The sequence below is a fragment of the Thunnus thynnus genome, chromosome 16, assembly GCF_963924715.1.
Source record: "Thunnus thynnus chromosome 16, fThuThy2.1, whole genome shotgun sequence".
Classification (NCBI taxonomy): domain Eukaryota; kingdom Metazoa; phylum Chordata; class Actinopteri; order Scombriformes; family Scombridae; genus Thunnus; species Thunnus thynnus.
Genome location: NC_089532.1, coordinates 17,066,768 through 17,094,755, shown reverse-complemented (window position 1 = coordinate 17,094,755; position 27,988 = coordinate 17,066,768). Strand labels below are relative to the sequence as shown.

The following is a 27,988-nucleotide window of genomic DNA, read 5'->3' as shown; positions in this document are numbered from 1 at the left end:
CAGTAAATATTTGTCCCACGACCCTTAACAGGTTAATCAGTCCATGCATACAACCGTATCCCATTTGATTGCCAGGAAGTTAGCTTTAGCGTTGTCTGCGCAACGCAACACTGCCATCTATGGATAATATTTATAGTCCCCTCGCTGTTTATCCCGCATCACGTTGCAGCCTGTGTGCGTCCAGACGCTGCCGCCTGGACGCGCCTGTCATCTGGAGGAAACTCCTCCCCGCAGACAGCGCGTCCTGTCGCCTTTCCAGCGCAATGGTCTCCTGGATCATCTCTAGACTTGTGGTGTAAGTCCATTTTATTTCAATTTAATTTCACACACTCCGACACTGACTACAATATTAATACATTGCAGGTTGCTGGTTGTTGCGGGGGTTTGAGCCGCACATTGGCGGTGCAGGAGCGCAGCGCTTTATAAGCCCCCGCAATTTGTCTAATATTTCAGCAGAATATGACACGACAGTGTGTAAGGAGCGGCAGATGTCGGTCTATTAAATTTTCACTGAAAAATAGTCTGATTTGCACTGGATGGTACTTTGCCATTTGAGCAGAAATGCTGAGCTGGGCCTGTATAGACCTACTGTATTTTTTAACAGGCTGGCAGCGCACAGTAGCCTGGCACTCTTTGTGTTTATCAAGTGGCTTTTTTTTATTACAGACAAAGAGGTGACGTGATCGGCTGAATAATCTATTATCATCTGCAAAATGATCATGTGAGTTAGATCCAGAAATCAGGGGCGTCTTTTACAGTCAGAAGTCTAAATGTCACTCAGTGGCGAGGTGACTGAATAACAGGAGCGGTCTTTGAGAGGAGCTATAGTCTGTGTTGATGTCCCATATTGGAAAAACAAACAAAAGGGATGGGTCATCCTTCTCAGGTTACAATGTAAGAGTTATGCATGTATTAAGGCAGGGATGTGCATATATTTTTTAGAATTTAAATGAAATAAAAACAATAGGATCACCTTTATTACAGTATGTTATTTTTACCTGCATAAAGTATGAATCAGCGCCATTACAGACGGTGTAACAACAGCAGGCCCAGACCTCAAAATAGTGAGGCAATCACAATTACATTTGCTACTGTGATGTGACTGTCTTTACCCTGGATGTTCAAACCCTGGATATGTGGGTCGTTAGGGATCCAGTCTCCCAACAGAAAGGTCTAGATGCGTCGATATATTTATGTTGAGTGTCCTCTCTAAACTCTGTTAGACTCACAGTTAGGTCGGAATGGTGCAACATGATGTGGGTCAGTAATTTGATCAGGTTGCACTCACAGCTGTTGCCTGGTTGTGGCACTTCAACTCTGTCCCGGACAGAGTGTCAGCACAGGTGTCTACACACGAATAGAAATTTAGATAATGAAAAAAAGAAGAAGAAAACATATGTGGGCTAATTTTAACTCACGCCTTGCAGTTTGTCACCTGGATAGCTTGTGTTGCCAAATCAGCCATGGCGCACACAAGTCTGTCCTGACTTTTACGCACTGCTGGTTTGACAAGTTTGCTTCTAAAAGGGGAAATTATTTACTTTGATCTCACCTGACAACATGTCTTTACCTTCATTCTGCACGCTGCAGCTCAGACAACTAGTAGATAAAAAATATCTTTCCAGACAGTATAATGAAGGAATTACTCCATTTTATAATTTATTCTATAAATTCTAGAGCAATTTTTATTTATGGTTATATTAATTCACATATTCGCACATACACATTTGACATCCCAGGATATATTTCCCAAGGGCAAATTTCAAAACATGACTTTAAACCAGTCTTGAAAATTCTACCAAATTATTATATATTACGTCTGAAACAGCTCGATTTGTTATTCATGCACATTTTAATATCTGTTGGACTCTGTAGTCTCATATTTTTTTTGCTCTTGTTGTTTACTGGCACATTTTCTCTCTTCTAGACTTGTGTTTGGTACACTATATCCCGCCTACTCATCTTACAAAGCTGTGAAGTCGAAAGATGTGAGAGAATATGTGAGTATTTTGTTTGTTTCAGTTATGTAATGATATCCAACCACATAAACATGATTTTACAAGATGTTATATGTAGGTTTGTAAACTATCTTTCACTGTTCTGTTACATTTTAGGTGAAATGGATGATGTACTGGATAATATTTGCCATGTTCACCACTGTGGAGGTGTTTACAGATATGTTTCTTTGTTGGTAAGTAACCTTACATATCCTGTGTTACTGATTATACACACTTGTAAGAAATCCTCACTGTGACGTTTTGTCACTGGCAAGTAAAATATGTTTGCGGTGACATTTTACAGTAGGAATGGCTTCATTATTTTGTGTCTCTGTTGCAGGCTTCCTTTCTACTATGAGCTGAAGATAGCCTTTGTGGTGTGGCTACTGTCCCCTTACACTAAAGGGTCCAGTGTGCTCTACAGGAAGTTTGTCCATCCCACGCTTTCCTCAAAAGAAAAGGTGAAATCTCTTTCCTCTGTTGTGTCGTCCACTGCTTCCTCTGGTGCAAGTTCAAGGAAAGGCTTAGGTGAAAACATTCAGCCTAGGCTTTAGGTTCGTGCGTTTGTGGTTTTGTGACTAATAGAATTTGAGCTTCTCAGCTGTCTAGAGAACAAAAGTGCCTTTGTGCCAATTCACTTTTCCAGTTTAGCTGTTGAAGATGGTTTCTGCTGGGCAGGAGAGAGAAAGAGCAAAGATCATGATATTCCTCCATTTCTCCTTTTCCCTTTTCCTCTTGTGTGTGAATCAGGAAACAGATGAGTGAGTTTTACGTAAATCAGTAGTCACAGAATGAAATGACGCAATCAGGCGATATAATTAACACCTGTCAACACGGTGCATAAAATAACATGTTACACAATCATAAAAAGAGATGCTGCAGTGTTCATGTGCTTGTTTTTGCCCTTGTGCCAGGATATTGATGACTACATCTGCCAAGCGAAGGACAAAAGCTATGACACCCTGGTGCATTTTGGGAGAAAAGGGCTGAACGTTGCGGCCACAGCTGCAGTCATGGCTGCAACAAAGGTACTGCAGACTCTGGACATTTGTTTTGTACTGGCCTGGGGGTACAGTAGAGGGCATTTGGAGGTACGGGTATCGAGCTCGTTGTTTTCTGGCCATTCACATAATGAAGAAGGCCTATTGAATAGAGGTTTAAATGTTTGTTTTCTAGGTAAAAAATCCACTATTGTAATGTTTGTATTTTTTAAAGACAACCTTAGATTGTAAAGAAAAAAAAAATTCTGCCATGCTAACTGTCTCACATTGCTGCTGAGACTAAAATTAATACCCGGTGTTTCCTTTCAAAGAGTCAAGGAGTCCTGTCTGACAGACTGAGGAGTTTCAGCATGCAGGATCTGTCTTCCTACCAGTCCGACCCCGACAACACCGACCCTGGCACCACACAGCCGGCACCGACACAGCACCGGAGCAGATCTATGACGCGCAGCAAGACAGAGAGCTACAGCAAGGGTGAGGAGACATTACAGGCTGATTGCCGCTTACCATCTAGAGCTGGATAGTGAAAGCCACTGTAGAGAATGATTCAGCCATATTCATATTAAAAAAAAACACACACAATGTGTTGATAAAAATGCGTTCTATACTGCCTGTTCACAGAGCACATTCACTATGACGGTGCAACAATAATGCAGCACAGCAGTGCTCGTTTGGTTTGTGTAAAGACAGATTATCATGTAGATTTCTGTCTTCCTGCTCAAGCTTGTTTAACCCCACAGATATTGTTTAGTACTTCTGCTTTCCTGAGTGGCCCCCTTACCTCAGTCCCTGCCTTCCTGTTTGGAGCAAGTCAGGCCTCTCAGGGTTGCCAGGCTAACCATCCTGTGATAAAGCTCACATGAGGCTGCAGGGATTTGTTCCCAGTTTAACATCATGTGCAAACAGTTGTAGTTTGTTTTCTGGATCAGGTTGTTCTTCAACCTGATAATTGCTCCTTTGTAGATAACATGAGACATAACTGAAATAGCTGTACATTTTAGGGACAACCAACCTTTTTATTGAAAGGAATTCTGATGAGATTACTTCTGTTAATATCTGCTGAGTACATTCTGCTGTCAGTTTAGGACTTTCAATCATTGGTTGTCGCTAATTTAAAGGATTAATCTGTTGTTATCCTATATTTTTCTTATTATTAAAAAATCCCATGTAAAGACAAAACCAACCGTGCTTTAGTCTATCTCTCAATACTTTTTGACCTTCTTACCCTGTTGTGGTGGTCCACTCATTCCTATGATGTAAATCTTTAAAAATAAAGGTCACAAATACATAGTTAGATTTTTTTCAAATGATAAGTAATTGCCTAAAACAGCTGGGCACTGCAATTTTAGCAAACAGAAGCAAACAGTTTACCCTTCAAGAATATTTTCAGCAGTGAATTTGGTGCCATAGCAAGTATTTGCAGCAGCAGGATGTTGTGTGTGACTTCAAATAAACTACAGTGCCCATGTTCATCATAATGAGGAAACATGTCACCCAATGAAACGGCGGGGCTCACTCATGTGTTTTAATAGTTTTTGGGCAAAAATGGAGGACTATAGAGACAATAATTGTTGGTGGGACCACTTCATTGTTTGTTTGCTTGCTTGTTTTTTTCATGGGATTTGTTGACAATAAGAAAAATATAGATCACCAGATTTATCCTTTATTCTAGCATTTTTCAATACTGTTTGAACAGTCAAAGGTATGTTTTAGATTTCTGCTGTCACTGTATTACATGACATGGAAACTAGCCTGAGTGGATACAATTCTGTGGATACTGAAAAGAAGTACAGTGAGATCTTAACAAGGCCAGGCTTGTTTGTGGCTTCTTTGTGCTGCAACAAATTGGTTCCCAGTTATCATAATATGCTATTTAGCCTCTTCTCTGTGGTCTGGAGAATGATAATGCATTCTGATATGAACCTTTATAGTCCCGACTGGCCAAAATCAGTTGCAGCTCTCACAGCGATTGCACAAAAAGTATCTGACTGTCAGTTCAGTAAGCCAGAGAGAGGATTTTTTGTGTTTTTCATTCCTCCCGACGACCTATTTCCATGATACAGGACATGAATTTGACATGACTGAGTATGAGGTGTTGGGGTTAGACCAATTGGAGCCCAAGGAGTTGCCATCCAAGTCCATTACACCCTCTGAGTCCCAGACCGAGTCCACAACCCTCACTTCCACACTGACACCCCAGTCCACCCCGCCCTCCACACCCTCTCCACCTCCTACTCCTACTCCTCCAGCTCCGGAGCAGCCCGAGGAGGTAGAGAAAGGGGTGCAGGCGGCATCGAGCTCTCAGCAGCTCAGGCTGGTTAAGAGGAAGGCTCCTGAGGTATACCGCCTCGTCATCATGGCTGCTCAGCTGCTGCCTGATCCTAACTGCCCCTTGAGAGTGGTGATCTAACTCACTGATTCACTAATTTTTACTGCCGTGTAGATAAATGAATCACCACGGTTCAGTTCTTCTGCAACTGTGGAGAGTCTAGCTTCTAATACGATTTCTGCACTGATGAATCTGAATCATGCATTTGTTTTACTGGAATCATCGTTCAGTGCAAATGAATGTGTGATTGCAGTGGCTCACTTGTTTAGAAACGCAGCATGGGAAAAGGCCAAACACGGGTGCCCTCCAGTGTTTGTCACCCCCTGATAATAACTTTAACTTTTGATTTCATGTTTATATGAATGATTCTGTGAAATGAGTCCCAGGAATGAACTAGTATTCAATCACACATTTCAACATCTAATATCAGTGTGTTTGGTATGGTTGTGCCCGACTAAATAAAGCAACACTGTTTAAAGGATTATGCTAGAAATTTTATTTATTTTCTTGCTGTCAACAAATCCCATGAAAAGACCAAAACCAACAATGATTTGATCCCTCTAACAAGTAATGTCAGTGTAGCCAAAGTCTGATGTAGCTCATTCCTCTGCGGCAAAAAGCTCCAAAAACTATTAAAAACACACCAATCAGCCATATCGTTGCATTGGCTGGCATATTAATTCATTACCATGAACTTTGGCACTGTGTTTGTTTATTTTGAGTCACTCCCAAGTAGTAAATTATCACTAATGCACCAAATGTGTATTAATCAGCAACTGAAAATAGTCCCCAACAAATGCACTACTTACTCCTGTTTTAGAAATGTTTCCTAAAAACTACAGTGCCCAGCTGTTTTAGGAAATTACGGAGGCTTTCTGTAAATGACACAGCAAATTACATTATATGTTTCCTGTTTTTAAAGATTTACATCTTAAGTAGGAACAAATGAGCCTGGAGCTTGAAACCACAGATAGGATCCAGGAAGTCAGGGAAGGGATTTGTTGACAATAAGAAAAATATAGAATAACACCAGCCTGCTCCCTTAAATAAAAGTGCAACTCATTGCAGCTATTAGCTGGCTAATCTTCATCTCCCTCTTGGCTTTTATCCTCATCTGTCCTTCCTTCTAGCCACCTCTTAGAGTCTTAAGGCCTCTCACAAGATCCAGGAGTGCTCTTTCTTCGAACAATGAAGCCATGTGAAACTGTCCTCAAGACTACTCCAGCTGCCTTTGCTGCAAGAAGTAAAAATACTGAATGGCCAAAAGCTACATGACTGAAGCAGCCTTGCTTTGGAATAAGGTATTACCAAAGTGACCTATGATGACCCCTCTATACACAGTATATAGCTCGTGGCTCATAATTTAAAAATTGAGGTTTGTGACACTGATATAGAACAAATGAATGAATGGGCTCCATGCTGATAGAACATTTTTAGTTAATGGGTAATTGAATATGTATTTATGTACAGTGTGTGTTTCATCTTTCTGATTTGATTGTTTTTATATATCAGGTTTGGGTAGGCAATTGCATGTGTGTCTTCCCAGTCATTAGTCTGCTGTTAATGAAACAGAATGTACTGTCACTGAATAGTACAGCTGGCAATGAGAGTGACGCGGTCACTGATTTGAGAATGTGTTACGAGCCAAGGATCAAAAGAAAAGGCACAGCTGTTTTCCACCCTTTTTCAGTCTGTTCTGGAGAAAACACCAGTGAGCAGCTGAATTCTGCACTGACGAGCTATGTTACTGAGAAATTATCCACAAAACACACCCTACCATGTAGTAATGAAAAGTCAGACAGCACTGGCAGAAATATTCTGTTATTTACCTCTCTATTAAAGCCTTAATGAAAGAGATAGCAGAGACATAGAAATAGAAACAAATGTCTCTACACATGGCGATAAGTATTTCAAACAGTATGTTCTCATAAAACAATCATTTTTGCACTATGTTATGAATAAAAATTACTGCCCTCAATACTCTGAAATGGCCAAAAAAATGAACAATAATCATGAATATTATCACCAATAATATAATTATTGTTTATTTCTTCTGTGGTTGGGATATAACGACTTGTATAACAAGTGATAACATATGTATCACAGATAAAGAGGTCTCAGTGGAGCCGACTGTTTTGACAATCTACTGTTCACTTTCTCGGCACGTTTCTTCATTATTTGACAATTTAAAGCCAATTAGGAATGTGTCACGTTCAGCTGTAGCAGAAATAGGATATAATTTAAATATATGTAAACATGGGTTCCTTTTCCATGTTTTAAAATCACTGTGTAATATTCTGCTGTTAACTGAGCAACTCTAAATCCAACGTTCTTACCTTCTTCTCGCTTCTTCTACTTTTTTTGGAATTCATGAGAGTGACTATATTGGTTTGCAGGTTTACAAACTCACATTTAAGTTAATACTGGGTGACGATACAGTACACTTGTGTATATGTATGTTTTCATCCTCAACTTTTCTTCACTGAGCCTGAGCCTCGGCAACATTTTACACAAACTACTACTGTGTCAGTCGTTGATGGTTGGACTTGCGCATTAGATTCATCATTTTCATCATTGTATCTGTATCATTCACAGTGGTTTGAAGTTTGAAACAAAAGCTTCTCAGGTACAAAAGTTTCTGTTTACACGTCATTCACTCTGATGTTGTAGATACACTCGTTATGCACATGAAATGAGAAAAAAAATATAATAGTCAAACATGAAAATCTGAATATATGTTTCAGCATTAGTAGTATCAGTGTTAGTGTTGGAGGGGATTTCCTTCTATTAAAATTCATGCAAAGTGAAACAGAAAAAAATGTGTCGCTAAGTAGCAGATTTGTAAACTTGTGCGTAGATCGATAAACTCATCATTGCATGATATTTGTTATTAATTTGTAATGGAAAATTGGGATTTCTTAAGTGATTTTGTGAGAAGCTGTTGGCCTCTTCAGATGCCTGAATTATTCTGTCATTTTCAGTTGCGATGTTGGATGAACAGGATATGTTATGACTATCAGTTGGCTATACATACATATGAGTGACATGTCTTATTTACTGATAAACTAGCCACTTTATTGATGAGAAGACACCACTTGACTTAGTTATCTGAGGAAATTTTGTTCTGGCAGGCCAGAATGTCAAATTACTTAAATTACAACTTAAATGTGAAATAAAACTGAAAGCAGTGATGTAATGACATGATGGTTTATGGCTATCGATTTATTGTTCCATTTGATTAAATATTTCTGTTGCTTAAATCAGCCATTAAATATGAAGCAAAACTTTGATTGTGTGTGTGTCTTTTTTTCTTAAAAAGAACATTTATAAGCAGAAATCCTTTTAGACAGGACTTTATTATGTATATTACATCATTACATTATATTCAACCAGAAAACAAGATGCCATCGCACAAATCGTCACATTACACTTTAAGGTTGACCCGGTCATGGTACTTCAGGTATGGATCATTTGCATACCAGTTCCTCCTTTTCCAAAAAGATGTTGTCATTTTATCCAAAAGTCTGCTCTGTGTTTTGTTACAGAAGACATGCTCCCTCAGGCGCTTTCGTCTGGCAGGTTTCTTCTTCCACAGTTTCTTCTTGTATCCAGCCTGTTAAAAAGGGGGGAAAAAAAGGATGTTTTAAGTTAGACTAGCAACACTGTGATTTTAAGGTGTTAAAGGATAGAAAGATAGAAGAGAGATGGAAGATATCTACTTGATTCGACTAATTTGGACGACTGAAGCTTCATATTAGCTTCAGATAAACGTTTAAATGCATTTTTCCACAGAATGAGGATTTTGGCCTCCATCACTTACACTGTATGTGCATTATGAGAGGATCTTCTGATGGTCAGTATAAACAGAAGGAATAATTATAGCAAGAAAAACCTGTTTCAATGTTAATTTGGGCACCTGTTGTTTTAAGACAGATGTGAAAAATTGTGAACCCGCCCTTTGAGAAAACAACCTATTGATTTTTGGCAGTCAACAGTGAAATATCTGTACCTTGCGTCTAATCCAAAGGCCACAGTGCAGCCTCATGAACCTTTCTGTCACAGATTTCACGCTCTTCCTCTTTCCCTTCTTCAGACTGTAGTACGTCAGACTTCTGCTGGGCTGCAGAGTCAGAGATGGAGCAAGAGCTGACACACTGCAAAAACACAAAGAAGCAGAGTCAGAAAAGGCACAACTCTTATTTAAAGAATGTTTAATTGAAAGTGTCACTTAGTGTCAGTCGTAACAAAAAAGCATTTCCTCACTTTCCTCTGGTGGTAGGTAGCCTGTATATAGTTTTGGTTTTATTTTGCCAGGTTATGACATATCTGTTTCTGAGAGGCCAAGATGTAATTTCTGGTGCTCAGAGCAATTAATTGTGGCAACATATTTTCCCAGAAACAATGTTCAGGTTACTCAGGAAGATCCACAGATTTTGCTGCAAACAGTTTTCATTGGAACTACTTTCTTCTGAGAACATGGTACCTGACAAAACAGTTTACAGCGAGGCGTGTTGATTATCCAGAATAACAAGCGACACTGACTCTTAAATTATGTTGCTGTTGAACTTTTCGAAATGTCTATTGTTCAATGCTGCGAGCAGCACAAACAAAATTCCTTTCACGTTTGTGTTTACTGGTGCGGCAGTAGACATCTCAACCTGATCAAATAAAAGTAAAACTATCTTTAATTTGGGTTGATCAACACTTAAATGAATTTCAATCACAAAAGCAACATGATTTATAATATATGTAAAATAATTTGTTCCTAGAGTTCAATAAAATGATTAACTGTAATCCTGAGCTTTATTCTAGCAGCAATCCTAAACCTACATTACTGGATCCTGAACCCAGAGGTCTGCCAGAAGCACTTGGCAGGGGTACAAAAGGTCACCAGGTTAAATTATTAGCTAGTGATCTCTCCTGTTGTTTCCCATCTACAGACAACTGTTTGTACAAAAAAATCTTCCCATTTGGTTTCTAAGGGGCCACATCTCATCAAAACGGCCCATGGTATAATCCTCATCTGATGTTCATCAAATGTTAAATAGTTTTAAAGAACAAGTATTGATTGAGCGGACATGCTAATTATCATTTTATAATCCTACAACATTCCCGGCTGCCAAAATTTGCCTCCCTGATAGCTTTCTTGTTACTTTCTATCCCCTTAAAGAGCTGAGCTGGTATTAAGAGAGAAATCCTCTGTTCAACAAGCATATCATCCCCAGTGTTCTTAATCTTGCCCCCTTCTCTCCCTTTTTTTAAAAATCATTTTAAGTTATGTTCTTACTAGGGCCACAACTGATGATTATTTTCATTATTTATAAATCTACAGTCAATTTTTAAAATGAATCTATTTGTTCTGTCTATAAAATATCAGAAAATAGTAAAAAATGCCTGTTACTAACCCAAAGATATTCAATTTACTATTGTACAAGACTAAGATCACCTAAAAAAACTGAGAAGCTGGAACCATTTTTGTGCCATTTTCACATAAAATGCCTCTAATGAACAATTGATTGTCAAATTTGCTGCTGATTAATTTCCTGTCAGTCAGCTAATCATTTCAGCTGTAGTCCTGACAGAATCACTTAAGTTCCAACTCCATCCTATTTTTCTTTCCCTAACACTAATGCCTCTCAACCCTTATTACAAGTGATAAAACTCTGCTCTGATTTTTTTTGCCAGTTGGAGGAATATTAAAATGTCCAGATCTTAATTATCACAATCTAATTAATTATTCATGACATTCCAGCATAATTTTAGAGCTTCAAGTGTTTATCTGATATGAAGTTTTAATCTGACATGAAAATTGTGGTTGTCCTCTTGCAGCCATTTACCCTCAAACTGGACAACAACGCTGAAGTTAGCTTCTGGGACAAAGGAAGGACAAACCAAACACTGGCTCTAGAGACAGCCTTTCACATTTTTCATGAGTTTCATGGCCAACTTCTGTTCTCCTATACTTGGAAGGGGAGCGGGAATTCAGGTGGTTGACTAAATCCAACACACTGGTCCTTTTACCCCCATAAAGGTGCAGTGTGCTGGATTTAGTGGCATCTGGCAGTGAGGCTGCAGATTGCAACCTACTGAATACCCCCGCCCCTCAACCCGTCCCTTTCAAGCGTGTAGGAGAACCTACGGTGGCTGCAAATCACATGGGAAACATGAAAGGTCCTCTCTAGAGCCAGTGTTTGCTTTGTCAGTTCTGGACTACTGTAGAAACATGGTGGACTCCGTGGAAGAGGACCTGTTCCCTATGCAAATATAAAGGGCTCATTCTAACCTAATAAAAACACAACGATTCTTACTTTCAGGTGAGTATACACTAATGACAACATATTCTGCCAACAGACCCCCCCTAAATCTTGCACACTGGCCCTTAGTCCTGAATCGGAAGCGCCGGTTTTTTTGATATTTAACTGCTAACACCTTTGTACTATGGGCTTGTATAGGGACCAGCTTACTATCAGGTGGTTATAATATCATATTATAATATCATATTGACTTGACAGAAGTGTGAAGTGCCCCCCCGGTCTGTACCGTTGCAGGATGCTAAACCGGGGTGCCTGACACACTGCAGCACGCAGAGGAGCGCGGACAGCGGCTGCGGCAGAGCTGTAGAGAGGCTGAGGCTGGATGAAGCTGGAGAACTGACACATCTTTGGTGTCCTGGCGCATATTGAGACAGACAGCGGCCTCAGCAGCCCTGTACGACACAAGGACAACATGAAAACATGACAACCCAGAAAGAGAAAATCACACCTACTGAAGCCTCACGTGCTGCTAACAAGAAAATAAATAAGAATATATGATATGTCGACAATTCAGTATATTACGACGTGGATAATGAAATGGAAATGGAAAAGTATGAATGTCAAATTGTAGATACACACCGGACACTGTCCTCGCCAGAGCCGCCGCCATGTTTCTTCCTCAATGTCGGTGTGACTACAGGGTCCTGGTTGGGACAAATCTCATGTTTTGCGGCGTCAAACGTAAGTGCTGCACAGTGCATTACCGCCGCCTAGCTACTGTTAAGGGACTGGTTCACAATGTGTCAGGTCTGTCCTACAACAACAGTCAGGTGTCCATATACACACTAAAAGATATTTTCCTCGCTGTAATCGTTCCTCCTGTTCATACTGACTGTTAAAAGACCCCCTTAAAATGTGCTTTCAATGTAAGTGATGGGGACAAAATCTAGTGTGTCCACAAAAATGTATTTAAAAGTTCATCTGAACCTTATATGAGGCTTTAGCAGTCTGAGTTAGTCATATCAAGTGGATATCTGCCACATTTACAGTCTTTTTAGCATCAAATTCCCTCTTTGTGTTTCCTCAGACAGTGATTCCCTGTTGAACTGCGGTGGAAGCTATGGGTGGAAGTACAGTAAGAAAAAGAGGAACTTTGGCTCTAAAAATACTGTAATGTTGAAAGAAATCTACTTGATTTGACTAATTTAGAGCTTCATATTAGCTTCAGATAAACTTTTAAATACATTTTTTGCAAAGAGGGAGGACTGTGGATTTTGTCCCCCATCACTTACATTGTAAGTGCATTATGGGATCTCTAATGGTCAGTATGAACAGGAGGAATGATTACAGCAATAAAAATCTATTTCAGTGTTCATTTGTGCTTCTGACTATAGTTTTAAGTGCGTATCCCTAAAATATCTACCAATTTTACTCATTGTTTATCACAAATAAAAGTTATTGTCACTGCTACTACTAAAGCAGGCCTACAATCTACATGACTATTTTAATATCACTTTATACACGTAGGCTACTCAACCACATTTCAGAGGGAGATACTATACTTTTTGGCTAGTTGCCATCTAAATTTTCATACAAAATAAGAATATGATGCATTTGTATAGGCCTTGGTTAAACAATCCCATAGCATATAAAACAGCTCAAATCAGCTCTGCCATACAGCTACAATATTTAAATGTTTTTTGTAATGTATAACTTTTTGTAAGAAGTAATGATAACTTCTTACAAAATTCATGAATAATAATAATCCACCTATAAAATATATGCAGTAATATGACATTTTGAAACTGGCCATTATGGATAATCAGTAGCATACCGTTACTTTTAGACTTTAAGTAGGCCTATATGTTGCTACAAATACTTAATATACTTTAACTTATGTAAAAATTAAAATGCAGGGCTTTTACTTATAATGGAGTATTAGTATTTTTACTGAAGTATCTAAGTAACTTTTCTACCACTGCAATGTGGTAATGAAATAAAAAATAAATATATTGACACAGACAATCCTAAAATCATTTCGGAGGCACATTTCAGCCATCGGAAATTCTGTTACATACTCCAGTGTCTACTTTCTGTTTCTGTGCATGATGTGACTTTCAAGCTCACATTCTTGTATGCAACTTTCAGCCGTATCTGTGTCTCTCTACTCCATGGTCATCAAACTCTGTAAGCGTGTTTAACTGATCCTGAGATCTGCCATTTGTCACAGTCTCCCGTTGGATGTTTGCATATAATGTGGAAAGAATTGTTCAGCACTGTGTGACCTAACTGCAGCCTTGTTAGACTGACTCTCTCTTTTCTTTAGTCTTGTAAACTTCACTGCTTACAATGAACAGACCTACACGTGCCTGATATTTTCACTTGTCATAGCAGGAAATGCACAGGTGCAACTAATAACATTAGTAAAGCAGCCATGCACTATATCAGGGCTTTTGATCTGGGACACTGTAATGCAATTATAATTACTATTGTTAATTACACCTGTGCTTATCCTGCTGTGTCATATCAAAAGGTCTACTGTAAAAAAAGGTCTGCAGTGTGCAGTAAACCTCTTTATTTTTTATTTTTTTGACAATAACAGTCAGATGTCACAGCTTCATCACAGCCTCCTACAAGCAGGGGACTTAATTATCAGACTAGTTTTAAAAATATGTCTCACAATAATTTATATCTTATACCAAAGTGACACAAAACATGACAGAAAATAGTAAAAAATACAGAAAGCAATACTCCTCACCAATATTCATTCCTGGTTATTGCTTTCAATGAATCGTTGTAAACAGATCATTCATACAAAATAATTTGGTGAAGATTTAACATTTTTATTCCATGTTAGTGGAATTTGCCTAACAGTATAATTAATACTGTTGGATGTAACCTGCTACACTGTAAGAGCTTGTTAAACCGTTACTTCTCCTTGTGCCAGAACCAATATTAATACTATATAAATACCTGATCAATTGCATTAAAAGTAGGTAGACAGTGAAGTACAAGACTGACAATATCAGGTCCACTTACAAAAACACACAAAAGCTGTGTTGGGACAAACAGTGCACAGCCAACATGGCTGTTTTCACGGCACATTTGTGTCCTTCAACTGAAAAGAACAATGTTGTTTTAAATTATCATACAGCTTTCACTGCATTATGACAAAAATCTTCAGCAGCGAGGAGAGAAGTGATCCGTAAAGCTTCTTAAGAGGTCAAAGATGTCGAGCTGTGTGGAACATTACAGCACAGCCTGGACTTAAAATATAGGCAGTGATTTATTACTTGTGGCCAGAGAAGCTGTTATTACCATTACACTAATATGGGCACACAGTCTATACATAGTGCTTCTACTTAAATAAAACCACACGTCAAGGTCTGGCCCACAAATTTGAAATGCCTATTAATTTGAGGCAGTTGAGAGAAAACTATTGAATTGATTATTGAGTCTGTAAGAGGCTACAAGTTAAATGAGTTAGAAATCAGGCTCAAGTCACTCATTATCATTTATTTTCCTTTAAAACATACAAATATAATCTTAAAAAAAGCAGGTGAAAAACATTAAGCCAAGGTATCAATCAAACTACAGACAACACATTGTATTGTAATCAAATGCATTAAAAAAAACCACCAGGCACAACCCACAGTTGACAAGGAACTACACGAGTTAATGGAGGCACCCATAGGTCTGCTAACACATGAGTGCAATGTAAATCAATTACCTTGGTAAAAAAAGTGCTTTTCACAAGAGAGAGAGTTTCCCACCGAGCTGAGGCACGCATCTCGTTTTCAGTGCTCCAGCATACCTCTCATAATCCAGTAACCTAGTTTAGAAGAGGAAAGTTTATCTCTGAGTAGAACGACTGTAAAAGTGTCAAACTACAAGAATTCACAAAAGAGCCAACTTCTGTCTCTTAATATTATATTCAAATGTGTCACATGGAAAAGCTGGTGGATTGTCAAAGTGCTCTCAAGGCACCATTTACCAAAAATATGGCGGTCCAGGATTTTACCATCAGTCTTCCTCTATCAGTTCTTTTGTCTTCAGTTGAGACGCATGTGGAAAAAAAAGACTTTAGTTGGTTTTGTCCATCTGAGCACTTAGGAAAGCTTGGCTGAGGTCCTTTTGTTCACCAGCCAGCATATACAGGTTCTGCATCGCAGGGTATCCCGTAGTATCGACCTTGAGGTCGTTCTTTGCGTAATAACGGAGCTCGAGCCATAGTCAGCTCTCCGTCAGCGTCCCTCCGTTGACGTAGTACCATTAAAATGATGAAGAGTAAGGCCACTGCAAAAGAGAGAGGATCTGTTGTAGGGCTTATTACACATTGACAAAGAGTGCACTGATACACAAGGATGACTCTTATTTTGTTTCATTATGTCCTGTTTGTGCATCATGTGGACTCTGTGCAAAAGCAGAACAATAATCTATAATAAAACATTTCCAGTGTGCAAAAAGAATAGCGTGACTCTTTGCATGAGACCAAATGACCAAAAGGTTCATTGGGGGGACGACACGTCCCTCAGAAGAATCTAAACTTCAATTATGGACATAAATTTGTAGTTAAAATATGAAACGTGCAGTCAGAAATCTATCATATTGTCGAGAGGAAAAAACAAATCCCTGCTCAGTAGACCTGTTTATTTACAATAATATAATCATATTCATAAATACATTTGGATAAGCAAGGTTAATTTGCATTTACATAGTTTCAATGCACCAATTCTAAGTCAAGAGTGGAAAGTTCCACTTCATACAAGCTCTGTTTCATTGAACTATAGAAAATAGGCATGCCTAATGTTATCCAAAAGGAGCTATGAACCGTTACTGTGTCAAATACTAGTTATTAATACTTACTTTAAAGAAATTGTTTTGCGTGTAATCAGATTATAGGAATGTGGGACATTGCAGCTTGAAGCTGGTTAAATTTAAAGGCAATCAGTTGGAAAAGCATAAGTGTCTTTAACATGGTGTTAAGTAAAGGCAAGATGCATTTCTATAGAAGCTCTGAAACATCTGAAATTCATACTGGATAGTTAAAACTGTGACACGGTTAAAAGATCTATGAGTGAAAAACATGATTGTATTTGAATTCATCTCTGTTAAAAAAACATATATGGAATTGTTTCAGCGTTGCTACTTACCCCCTCCTCCGATGACTAACAGAGCAATAGTGACAGGGGCCAGTTCACAAGTGTCCCCTGATTTGCGGAAGAAAGTCTCCATGCAGTAGCTTGGAGCCAAGCTGCCCGCTGGACAGAAAGCATCGTTGGGACACTGAATGGGGTTCACATCTGGACTCTGAAAACAGAATATACTCTTTCACCAAACGTATTACCTATTTTTCCAACACGAACTGGTTCATTTTCACAATCTCGTGTCACATAGCGTCCAAAGGGTTCAGTACTCACAGGGCAGTAGTGATTCTCTGGGCAGACGTCACAGCTTTCCTGGCCCCAGTGGATCTGGAAATAGCCACTGCCGCAGATCTGACACAAAGTCTCATGGGGAGCCTTGTGCATGCCTGTCCAAAACCAGATATCACCTGGATGGTGCTTCCTCTTTTTCTAATATGAGCTGCAGCATTCATTAACATTACCGGTTAGAGGCCTGTAGCTTTAAGTTTACCTGGCCGACATGGTGAGCAGGTTTTAGCAGCAGCCTTTAGAGCTTCTGTTCCTCCAGGACACGTCTGACACTGGGTACAACCAGAGGAGCTGTCAGAGAAAAAGACACTTGTTTTTGACTGTAAATGGACAAACTACAATGAATTTTATGGCTGGTTTACACTGCTAACAGATATACAGTACATGAGAAATAGTTAGGAGCAGGTCTGCCTGTTGTCAAATATAATTGTCAGTTGTTTCAGATGGGTGCAGTTTAAGTGGTTTGGAGACTTAGTCAATGTAAAGGTCAAATATGATGACCCAGGTCCATGTACAATGCATTTTCAATCAGTGACCACAAGCTTTGGAGCTGTGGCCAGAAGGACATTGTTGCTTGTTGTGGCAGCAACCCAAGAACTTGCTGATGGATGCCAGCCGTGCAGGAGACAGGCTTTTTGGGGCTTGGCAAAATCATATGACTCTTCCCCTCACTTGAAGAGGTACTGGCATACCAGAAGCAGTCTCTGTGGCCAGAGTACCTGCAGTTTTTGTTGGCACAGAGAAAGAACTCAGCTGTGGGAGGTCATGGAGAAGAGTTTTTGTTGGTTTCTAAGAGGTTATGAGACTTTTTTTTGGTGAAGAGCTTCCAACCCTCACCTACAAGTCTGAGCTTTGACTGACATTACAGATACAAGATGCTTAAATCTGTTTTTTTTTTACAGCGTGTATGAGCTCAGATATGAGGGAGGAGCTCAGGTTAACTGCTGCTCCTTCACTCCTTCCTTCTTCACTCCCTCAGTTTGATCGAAGATGACACACCATCTTACATTTCCAATTCCAGTTCGACTGCATAAGCAGCATTAATATCCGCCAAGACATGATCATACATGCTGCTTAAATTTTCATGCCAACTGCTGATTAATTGAAGCGGTAACTGTGCAACTGGTTGAGTGTGTGTGTGTGTGTGTGTATGTGTGTGTGCATGCGTGTGTGTGTGTGTGTGTGTGTGTGTGTGTGTGTGGGTGCATCTATGCTGGCAAAGCAGAACCATGGGATGGAAACATGTGATGTTCGATCTGGTTGAGTGATTTTCCAAACAGAGATAGTTATGAAAGTTCCTCACTGATTTCTGAATCCTAGTTCCAAACAACAAAAGAAACAACAGAAATAGATGTCAAAACCCAGTGACATTCAAGTGCAAGTTACTTGCAAAAGCTTCCTTGTGTACATGGTGCACATGAAGTGGAACTCTGCTCTGATGAAAAGAAACCTGCAAGACAGACAGAAAGACAGACAGAGAATAACTCAATAACTGTGAGTCCTGTTTTCTCTCAAGTTTTGAAAATGTATTCAGGTCATTCAATGATTATTAATAGCGATACATCTACGTAGGTAGCTCATAAGCTCATTAGCAAGCTTAACTTCCTTTTATTGGAGAATGTATTTAGTAGATAATTGATTTGAACAGTTATCAGAGGTCAGTTAGGCTGCCAGGGGATATTTTATAACATACAGCACTGTACAGCAACACACTAACACTGGAAGGAATTTTAAATATATAGGTCTCATTTCTGACTACAAGCAAACTGTTGTTTCAGTCTAAATTAAATTCACAAGTTATTGAGTTACAACACTACTACTAATTTTTGTCTGCGGCTTAAATAAACGCACCTGGTGAACAACTTGTGCAACTTTCTCCACCAGTGTTATTACTGAAGGATCCAGGAGGGCAGGGGTGACATAATGGACTTCCAGTGAAACTGTACAGTAGTGGTAGATATACAAGAAATAGACCGGTGAACTACATTAGAATAGAAGAAATGTTTTGCATTTTTAAAAAAGTATGTTGGCAATACCTCCATCCTTACTTTGTGTAGAAGCCGCGGTCGCAGGGCAAACACTGCTGCTGTCCAGCCATTGACTGATAGAAGCCTTTGTTGCACGGTAGGCAGGCTCCAGGAAATAGACAGAGCCCGGGGTCAGGACAACACACGCACAGCAGGGTGTCTGGGGAAAGGCAGAGGATCTGAGCTTAGACTGTATTATCTGTTCTTACATTTTTAACCACTGTAGTAAGACATTTTCTTTTCAGACAGGATCTAGTATGTGAGACAGAGTTACTGTAAGATCCTAAAAAATTAAAATGTCTCTGTGATCAACCATCACACACACACACACACACAAAAGAGTGGTTTCATGTCAGATGACACCATCACTGACTCACTGTTGTCGTACTGGGATCCTGGTGCACAGGGCTCACAAGTAGAAGTGTTGAATGCAAAGCAGCCGGGGGTCGTGCTGCTGAGAATCACGGGAGTTACAGTCAGACCGGTCACATTCTCAATGAGAGTGGTGTTCACTACAGCGGGCGTGAGTGTGGTCTGGCTCACCACCATGCCTGGAAGAGAATGATATAAAACACGACTGTTTCATTTGCTCAAAATGCTTAATGCAAGTGAATTATTGATTTGACCGGTAGGTGACCTCTTGAAAAATTCATGCAATCTCTCTGCGGTCTTTGGACTGTGTTGTCTGATGCCAAATGTTTAACACAACAGTGGAAGCACAAAAGACAAATACTGGGCCCCCTCTCCACATCTTAGCCCCCAATCATTGCTTCACTATCAATACAATATCAGTCCAAAATCTATGTGGCTCAATCACGTGCCTTTGATTTTTCTATCTCTTGTTCACTCGATCTCTCTGAAATGTTGCGTTTGAGTTGTTTTTGCTCATAATTTCACACACTGTACCGCTTAGGCAGGGGAATGAATGCGTGAAATACATATCACCAAAATAGATCTTCCTCTGTTATGGTCTTCAGACAAGAATCTAGACTTGTAAACACAACTAAAGTATGAAAAACAAAACTAAAAGCTTTGCAGATGCATGAGGGCCCTCTGCGGTTGCCTGGTTGGTCTATGTCACATGCTGGCCCTGCATGTATTATTTTATATAAAAGAGAACTTCTTTATTAAGCTATAACGGTGTCACTGTGATATCTTAAATCACTCTTCAAAAATCTAAGATATAACATTCAACATCACCACTGAGAGAATGGGGGCAACAGGTAAGAGCACATCTGTAAAACAGAGCCCATATTGTGCTAGTAATCACATTAGCCATGTGCTTAAGTGCTTTCTTGAATAGGAGCCATCTTCCTCATGAAATGCAATTATTCAGAAAGGGGGTCATGTGATTGCTCTAGTTCAGTCTCAGCAGGGTTGGCAACATCCCTATTTCAAACTTTTAGACATAAGCCTCTGTTAAACTGGCGGAAAGAACTGCTGTAATCCTGAAGTTTGGAGGGTTATGATATAAATGTCTGCAAAATGATCCCAATAAAAAGAGATTAAAGTGGCGCCACAGCAAGATGCAATGATGTAAAATAAGATTAATACAATTATCAATTACGACAGAAACACAGTAAGTCATTTTTATAGTGATTTTCCAGATTAAAGTTTGTTATGAAGTTTTGGGCACAGACATGAAAAATACAGTTGTTGTGAAATGTGTGCTGAGAAATCTGCTTTTCAATAGTAATGATCTTAACTACAAGGAAAACAACTTGTGTACTTGAATTTATAAAGCATTCCTAACATACAAATCTCCAAATGTAGTCTTTGTTCATGCATCTTTTTTTTTATTGCACTCAAAATGTTCTCACAATGTGCAAAAGCAGCCTCCAGTCCACAAGCAAAAATCTATTAATAAGCTTATAGTTCTTGCTTAAGGTTACTCCAGTTGGGACTGTGATCCTCAGCGATGACTTATTCCATGTTATGTATTATAATAGCTCCATAATAAACAGGGATAATGTATATTTATAACATTTTGTAAGAATATTGCTTTTTCCCACCCATAATAATACAAGATTATAGACCTTACCTAGGAAGCAAGCGGCGGCTATCGCAGGCAGAACTCCCCGACAGTCCATCCTCCAGATATTATTGACAACTACCACCAAACAATGCTGAGCTACAGCATCTCGTCCCTGTCAAAGTGGTCGAGCTGCCTTTGTTTTTACAAAGGACGTCAATGAAGCTCGATCGCTGTGGGATCAGTCCTCTCATCAGTGTCATATGACAAAATACACATCATGTGATTTTGCTTTAGAGGGGAAAAACTGAGCAAAATGGGCTGAATTAAGGCAGACCTCTTGTCGTTGCACGGGACAGCCAGTAGGGGCGCTACTGCTTCTTGTTTGGATACTGTAAAGTATTTTCTAGAGGGATGAATACTGTACATAAATAGTTCTGTTTTTTTTTTATGAGTATTTCCAAACAGACGACACTGGTCCGACCTCATGATATTCTGAGTAATGATGAGTGATTGCTTGTACAGTAACTCTTTACTGGAGTTACAGAAATAACAATAACACTGTTTAAGGGAAGTGAAATTAACTCATGAGTCATAAGTTGAAGGTCGATCCTTGTTCATGCCAAACACACAACACACACACACACAAGCAGGTGGGTGGAATTTACTTTGGAGAGAAGTGAAACTGCTCTGATATTTATTGCATTTCATACAAGGAAACTTGTGTTAAATGTAATAATTAACTTATTATCTGATGAAGAACAACTACAGCAAAGGTCAAAGATCTCTGTGTGCACAGTTACATTCAGGTAAATTACCATTAGCTATAGAAACTCCCTGGAGAGAAAAGACTGTTTTCTATGTGTTTTATGTGAGACTGAAGATGAAGTCCATTTCATGTTTTTATATTTTGGTGTTTTTTCCATGCATGCACCATAACTAACTAACTAACTAACCAGACATACAATAGCAAACCTCAGAGCAACAGTTGGATGGTCTCACTGTGTATGACATTAAATACACAGTGGCAGTCAATTTTATTCAGTTTTCATGGTAAATGTGTCAAATTCAGAATGTAACAAATGATGATTCATCACACACATTTCTGGCAGCACATAATTAATAATCTGTCTGATCTATAATTAATCCTTCGGAGCATTTTGTACATGTTTACGTCTTGAGCGTTTCCCTCTGAGAAACAACATCAGGAGCCTCCTTCTGGATATGACGCTCTAAGCTCCGCTCCAAGTCCTCCCAGTTTTTCTCCTTTGAGCTTTTCTATTGAAACAAGAAACACAGAGAGAAGTGAGGAGGAGAATATTATTTACTGCGACTAGCGTGAAAAATCTCAACAGTAACAAAAACAGACAAAGCTTACAAGTCACTCACTGAAAGGACACTGTTTTTCTTTGTTGTGGATTTCATACTCACTTTGTTGTGTGTCCCTGTGTGTCTGACTGTGTGCGCTGCTGCCTGCTCAGAGGTTTTGGCCTTGTCGCTTTCAATTTGCTTCAGTCTTTGGCGCTCTTGCTGTTTCTCTTTGAGCTTCTTCTGCAGAGCCAAAACTCTCTCATCCTGAGGTGCCGCCTGCCGGAAACCCAGCGTGGCTTTCCTCTCCTCTTTCCTGCAACGTGCCAAAACCATCACGAATGCGATATTTGTGTGTTCGTACACGTGTCTGCGTTTGTGTGTGTTGACGGGTCTACTTGTTTTCCTTAGAGTCCGACATTTTTCTGACCTGATGGCGGAGGCCTGTGCCAGCGCTCTCATGTGGATGTTGATGGTGTCCAGCTGCTCCAACAGCAGCTGCTTCTTGCTCTGCTTCTCCTCCAGGATGTGCTCCCGTTTCTCCTGCCGCTCCGTTTGCTGCGCCTCCTTCAGAAGGGCCAGCCGCTCCTTCAGCTCGGCCAGGGACATCTCTCCCAGCAGCTCGTGGCCCGCAGTCTGACGAGGGACGCAAAAAAGTTGACATAGAGACGTACGTGAAAGTGTGCGAGATGTGAGGATGACATCAGTCCTTTCTTTCGCTCACCTCTGTGTTGTCAAAATTCTTGACTCTGATGTGAGGAAGTGATTCGATGGCGCGGATTTCACAGATGATTTCAAATTTCCTGCTGAGCTCTGCCTGCGCCTCCTCCAGGGCTTGACGCAGGAGCTCTCGACTTTGCTCCGAGGCTTCTTTCACTGTGACGTTGGCATAAAGTGGATTAGAATGAAAAGCAAAATCATGAACAAATGATCATTGCGTCACACTTCATGTTAATTTCGGGGGCTTACCAATACTTTGCTTGAATTTCTGCAACTTCTCTTTAGCTGTTTTTGAGTTCTTGTGGCCTTCTGCCACTTGTTGCACCAAGTCTCTCATTTCTTTTTCCTCCTGCAGCCTTTTCTCAGCGTATCTCCGCATCAGCTGAGCTGTCTATACAAGAAACAACAAAGAAATCATGAAAAACACACTTTCACACATAACTGTCAATCCCTTTAAAATGACTCCTTAAAACAGACATGTTTTGGTCTAATTACGCTCCTCGTTACACACTGTAAAGCTCTGCGTAATCCTCTGTCAATGCCTTTTGTAATCAGTAGTTGACTGATCTGTACCCACCTCTTCTTTCTTGAGCTGAGCAGTCTTCTGGTTGCGTTCCATTATTCGAGTGCGGGCCATAGCCGCCTCCTCATAACTGATGCGTCCTTCCAGATGCCTCTTCTCAATCTTCGCCAACTCCTCCTGAAGATCCTTCTCTCGCATCTCTTTCTGCCACTGCAGGAAAGAAGAGGGCTCACGTGCACCCTGCACCAGACGCTCTATTCTTTGTCGATACACACATGAAGACACAGAAATGAGTTTAACTAAGCTTCATTCAGGAGGTCTTACTGAGATAACAAGATCTTTATATATATATATGCAACATCACAACAAGACAATTCAGTCACACAAAGCAGTTATCACACACACAAATTATTAAAACTATCTCTTTTAACAGTTTGTTTCATGTTGAGATGCATATTCCCTGTAAAATAAATCAAGGAGTGGCAGGTAAATCCTGTGTTGTACCTCTGCAGCTCCTCCTCCACCTGACGGTCATATAGCGCCCCCTGCCTCAGGATGGCTGCACTGTTGAGCTTGATGGGCCAGCTGTTGTTCTAACAGAATCAGAAGAATCATTATCACTTCAGTTAATACTTATGAATAATATATTGAAGACTGATTCACTGAAGCAGGTGAAATCATTTGATCTCACCTTATTACTGGGAGGACGTCCACCTGAATGAACTGAATTGAACTTGAGCTCTGAATCCAAGTCTTGCTTGATCTGGGACATCACTTTCTGTATTAAATAGTCAGTAAAAGTGACTTGCTTAGAAGTGAGAAAATTAACATTAACATCTTGTTTTTTATTTATATAAAGTTTAAACATAAATCAATAACATTACTTTGTAAAGAAAAGAAAATAGTCCCTACCTTTGTGTTTTCAGACTTATGTGGATTTGCACATCTGAACTGTTTCATATTTGCTTCATACAGCAGTTCCTTCAGTGAAGAACAGACAGAATAAAGGGAAGAAATTCAGTATGAATTATCTATGTATTAAATAAATAATACTGTTAATAATAAAACTGTTTTAATGTACTGTAATGTCATATTTATTCCAGTGTTTAATCCAACTCTTGGTTGTGCCAGCTGCTGAATTACAGCTGCTTTCTGTTGTTTTCTTTTTTATTACAGACATATAACAGGCCACCTTCTACCTTTTAGATGTCGTAGCTTTTTTCTCTTGATAATGGTAAAAGCAGATGTTTTACCTCAGTCTTTTGATGGTTCTTTTGTTTGATCTCCTCTATCATCTGCATCTCTTTTGGAGCCTTGTAGGTGCTATTTGGTACCTACAAAAAAAAAGTGTTATGAGTTATACATCCATCACACCCTCTATGCAGTATACAGCTCAATAACCTGTCTGCTCTATATATCTGTTGCACAGAAACAGAAGAAAACTGCACACATGTAACTGTGTGACAATGTTTGAAGGAAATAGTGGATATAACTGTAAATGAGGCTGACTGGTTTATGTTTCTCCTGCTGTGGGATGAGCTCAGGCATTGGCAAAGCTCGAGGTTTAGGTTTGTTTAGAGAGAACTCCTGGGGCTCAGTGGTTTTGATTGGTGCTTTCTTGACCTGACTCCCACGAGACATTTTGACAGCAAGCTGGTCCAAGAGAATATCAATCTCAGGGCGCCATCTAAAGGACAGAAATGATAGATATAATCATTCATTCCTTGACTTAATGCCTAAAAATATTATTCCTGGACTGCTTTTATCACCTTAGCAGAGGGCCAATCCAGTGTTTCTCCACGTAGGCAGCATCATAGATATTATTCCATTTCTCTTGTATCCATGTGGTGAGGTTTGTGAAGAAGAAACTCAGGAACTACAACCAAACACAGCACACACTAACACACGGTGCACCATAATAGAGCTTTTGACTGCTGTTTTAGATCAGAAAAGGACTTTCTTACTTTGTGCATTTTCTTGATGTCCAGAGATTTGACAACGTTGCTAAAACTCTGAAGTCCAAGGTCATCAAGGACAAATGTGGCGAGGTAACAGATAACTGAAAACAATATTATAAATATGTAAATGTCTTGTTATATTTAGACAGAGCTAAAAATCTAAATGTCTTAGATTAATTAACTTACTGACAAGCTGGCTGCGATCATCTCTGGATAAGTATTTCCCATTCTGGCCATAGAAGGCATTGATGACTATGTCCAATAACTTTTTGTACTCAACACATCCAGAAACAACATCAAGTATGAACTTCTTAGGCTGAGTATCCATGTGCTGCAACAAATAACAACATTTTTAGGGTCGATATGTTAATCCTGCAGCATCTGGACACTGATCTGAGTCTACCTGTTGTACCTGCAGATTCTTTGAAGCATCTTCCATGAAGTCATCCAAACACTGTCTGCCTGTGCTGAACTTATCCAGCAGCACAGCGGCCTCCTTGACAAGTGATCCATAGCTCGATGCCATTTTATATCGACCTGCAGAAAGCTGGTTGGAGATTGATGACAGTAGTGGAAAAAGAGCGCATCTATAGCAGAAAGACCCACAATTTATATTAATAATACTCGTGTCAAAAAATGTGTTCTACGTGAAAGAGATCCAGGTGGTTTCTACTAAAAAAACAGATTTAGAAAGTCATTTTTCTCAAGAACTTCCACAGAGCGGCTTGTTTTCAGCTCGAACCGTTGCCATGTTCATTCGTTGCTTAGCAACACACTGGTGTAAACAGACCCATGATGTATCCCAGCTTGAACGCCTGAAGTTAAATGAGAGGTAGTTTACAAATAGACATATTTAATTAATGAGATGTATTTTTTCCACTTCTGGACAGGTTTTATTCATTATATGAAACCATTCATGATTTTAATCCATCGGAGACAGATTAACAGTGTGTCATCGTGTCATCTTGATCCTTTGTTGGCAGCCATAACATAAATTATGACGTAGCATATTGTGACGTCTGTGCAAACCTTACGCTGCCTTCACGTGCTGTTGGAAATATTTGCCATCTACACAAAGTGAACCACCAACGTGATAAATAGCCCACAGCAGGAAAAATAGTGATTATTATCAGATTAAGGCAACAGGTCTATGTTCGATTGTTACAAATATAATTGCAATGTCGCAGGGAAAAGTAACTAACTTCACATCACGGTTTTGAGGGGGTTAGTGGTGAAAAGCTGATTACTGACAAAATCACATGCAAACTGGGGTTTTAGAGTAGTCTCACAATGCATCAACTGATTTCCTACCTTAATCTGATTAACATAATCAGATTTTTTTGTGGGCATGTAAACAAAGTCATTGGTTTGGCATTGTGTTATCACAAATTATTTTTGAAATAGGCAATATATTTTAAGATATAGTGTGTGGCATGGAAACCTAAGACATTCAATACACTTTACTGAACTTTTCAGTAGTGTCTAAGTAGGAGACATCTTGTGTCCAAGAATTAACTTGAAATTAAAAATAGTTGCATAGGCTATTCATAGAGTCCACATTTTTCAAACAGAGAAGAAGAATATGTAATTTTAAGAAGAAGAAGAAAGAGTAACTGAATTTTTCCTATTTTATCTTTTTTATATATTTGAATTTTATTTGGAACAAGAGTTTTGTACAGTTATACATGTTATGCAGCATGACCTGAACCCCCATCCCCTACAAATACAAACAAACAAAGAAAACACACAGCAACAAAAAACAATACAAAACAACAACAACAACAACAACAACAACAACAACAACAAAAACTCCACAAAACAACAAGAGCAGTACATTCCTATTTATACTCATATATATGTGCACATATACCCTTAAAGCCACATATGTGTGCATTTAAACTTGCCAATACCCCGTACCTGTATGTAAGAATCAATTCAAGAGAAAGGGAAAAGATTAATATTATTAATATTAAGGCTAAATAAAGTAGGGGGTAGAAAAAGAACAAAACAAAAAAATAAATAGGATAATAAATATATATATATAAAAAAAAAATAGAGAGGGTAGCTGCCTATTTATGCATATCTATCTATCTATCTATCTATCTAGATAGTGTGTGTGTGTGTGTGTGTGTGTGTGTGTGTGTGTGTGTGTGTGTGTGTGCGTGTGTGTGTGTGTGTGTGTGTGTGTGTGTGTGTGTGTAGTTTGGCTGTAGTTCATTTTTTTGAGTAATTGAATTTTTTTTCATGGAACACAAAATCAGACAAAAATATTCAAAGTGAAATAATGTATATGTCTTAAAACATATACTAAACACTTACGGGGTCTGTTTTGTTGTTATTCCCGAGCCAAAGCAGGAGGTGCACGGTGTGTGTGAGCAGCACATGAAGGCATCATTTCCTGGGAAAGTGGGAGGTGAATGTTGTCAACGTGACTGTCATCCAGTAACGTTGGAGCGGCAGAGAG

The 27,988-nt window shown here is 39.3% G+C and overlaps 4 protein-coding genes across 6 annotated transcripts; 1 reads left to right on the top strand and 3 right to left on the bottom strand.

Moving 5' to 3' along the window:
* The first annotated feature begins 146 nt into the window (after positions 1-146).
* Positions 147-8,617, top strand: reep1 (receptor accessory protein 1). 2 transcript variants are annotated; one of them, XM_067615227.1, is made up of 8 exons: positions 147-295; positions 1,928-2,000; positions 2,115-2,191; positions 2,338-2,458; positions 2,912-3,025; positions 3,310-3,472; positions 5,062-5,336; positions 6,458-8,617. In XM_067615227.1, the coding sequence occupies exons 1-8, from the start codon at positions 264-266 to the stop codon at positions 6,527-6,529; spliced, it is 927 nt and encodes a 308-aa protein (XP_067471328.1). In that variant the 5' UTR covers positions 147-263; the 3' UTR covers positions 6,530-8,617. The 2 variants fall into 2 exon arrangements, with proteins under 2 accessions (XP_067471328.1, XP_067471329.1); XM_067615228.1 differs by lacking the exon at positions 5,062-5,336.
* A 47-nt stretch (positions 8,618-8,664) lies between these two features.
* mrpl35 (mitochondrial ribosomal protein L35) lies at positions 8,665-12,323 on the bottom strand. The gene is made up of 4 exons (XM_067615230.1): positions 12,221-12,323; positions 11,868-12,033; positions 9,337-9,481; positions 8,665-8,940 (listed from the first exon to the last, which is right to left on the bottom strand). Exons 1-4 carry the CDS (start codon positions 12,249-12,251, stop codon positions 8,752-8,754), a joined length of 531 nt encoding a protein of 176 aa, XP_067471331.1. The 5' UTR covers positions 12,252-12,323; the 3' UTR covers positions 8,665-8,751.
* Positions 12,324-15,077: 2,754 nt separating this feature from the next.
* Positions 15,078-21,307, bottom strand: si:dkey-21a6.5 (signal peptide, CUB and EGF-like domain-containing protein 2). Its single transcript, XM_067614620.1, has 9 exons — positions 21,085-21,307; positions 19,421-19,594; positions 19,065-19,203; positions 18,868-18,956; positions 18,403-18,466; positions 17,219-17,307; positions 17,002-17,114; positions 16,735-16,891; positions 15,078-15,877 (listed from the first exon to the last, which is right to left on the bottom strand). The coding sequence occupies exons 1-9, from the start codon at positions 21,131-21,133 to the stop codon at positions 15,720-15,722; spliced, it is 1,032 nt and encodes a 343-aa protein (XP_067470721.1). The 5' UTR covers positions 21,134-21,307; the 3' UTR covers positions 15,078-15,719.
* Positions 21,308-22,003: 696 nt separating this feature from the next.
* On the bottom strand, positions 22,004-27,982 carry cfap99 (cilia and flagella associated protein 99). 2 transcript variants are annotated; one of them, XM_067613770.1, is made up of 16 exons: positions 27,844-27,982; positions 25,937-26,071; positions 25,711-25,855; positions 25,531-25,625; positions 25,336-25,442; positions 25,076-25,253; positions 24,820-24,900; positions 24,479-24,547; positions 24,258-24,344; positions 24,071-24,159; positions 23,621-23,825; positions 23,293-23,434; positions 23,048-23,199; positions 22,754-22,959; positions 22,447-22,639; positions 22,004-22,293 (listed from the first exon to the last, which is right to left on the bottom strand). In XM_067613770.1, the coding sequence occupies exons 2-16, from the start codon at positions 26,048-26,050 to the stop codon at positions 22,186-22,188; spliced, it is 1,971 nt and encodes a 656-aa protein (XP_067469871.1). In that variant the 5' UTR covers positions 26,051-26,071; positions 27,844-27,982; the 3' UTR covers positions 22,004-22,185. The 2 variants fall into 2 exon arrangements, with proteins under 2 accessions (XP_067469871.1, XP_067469870.1); XM_067613769.1 differs by lacking the exon at positions 27,844-27,982 and having other exon boundaries at positions 25,937-26,306.
* Between the last annotated feature and the right edge of the window lie 6 nt (positions 27,983-27,988).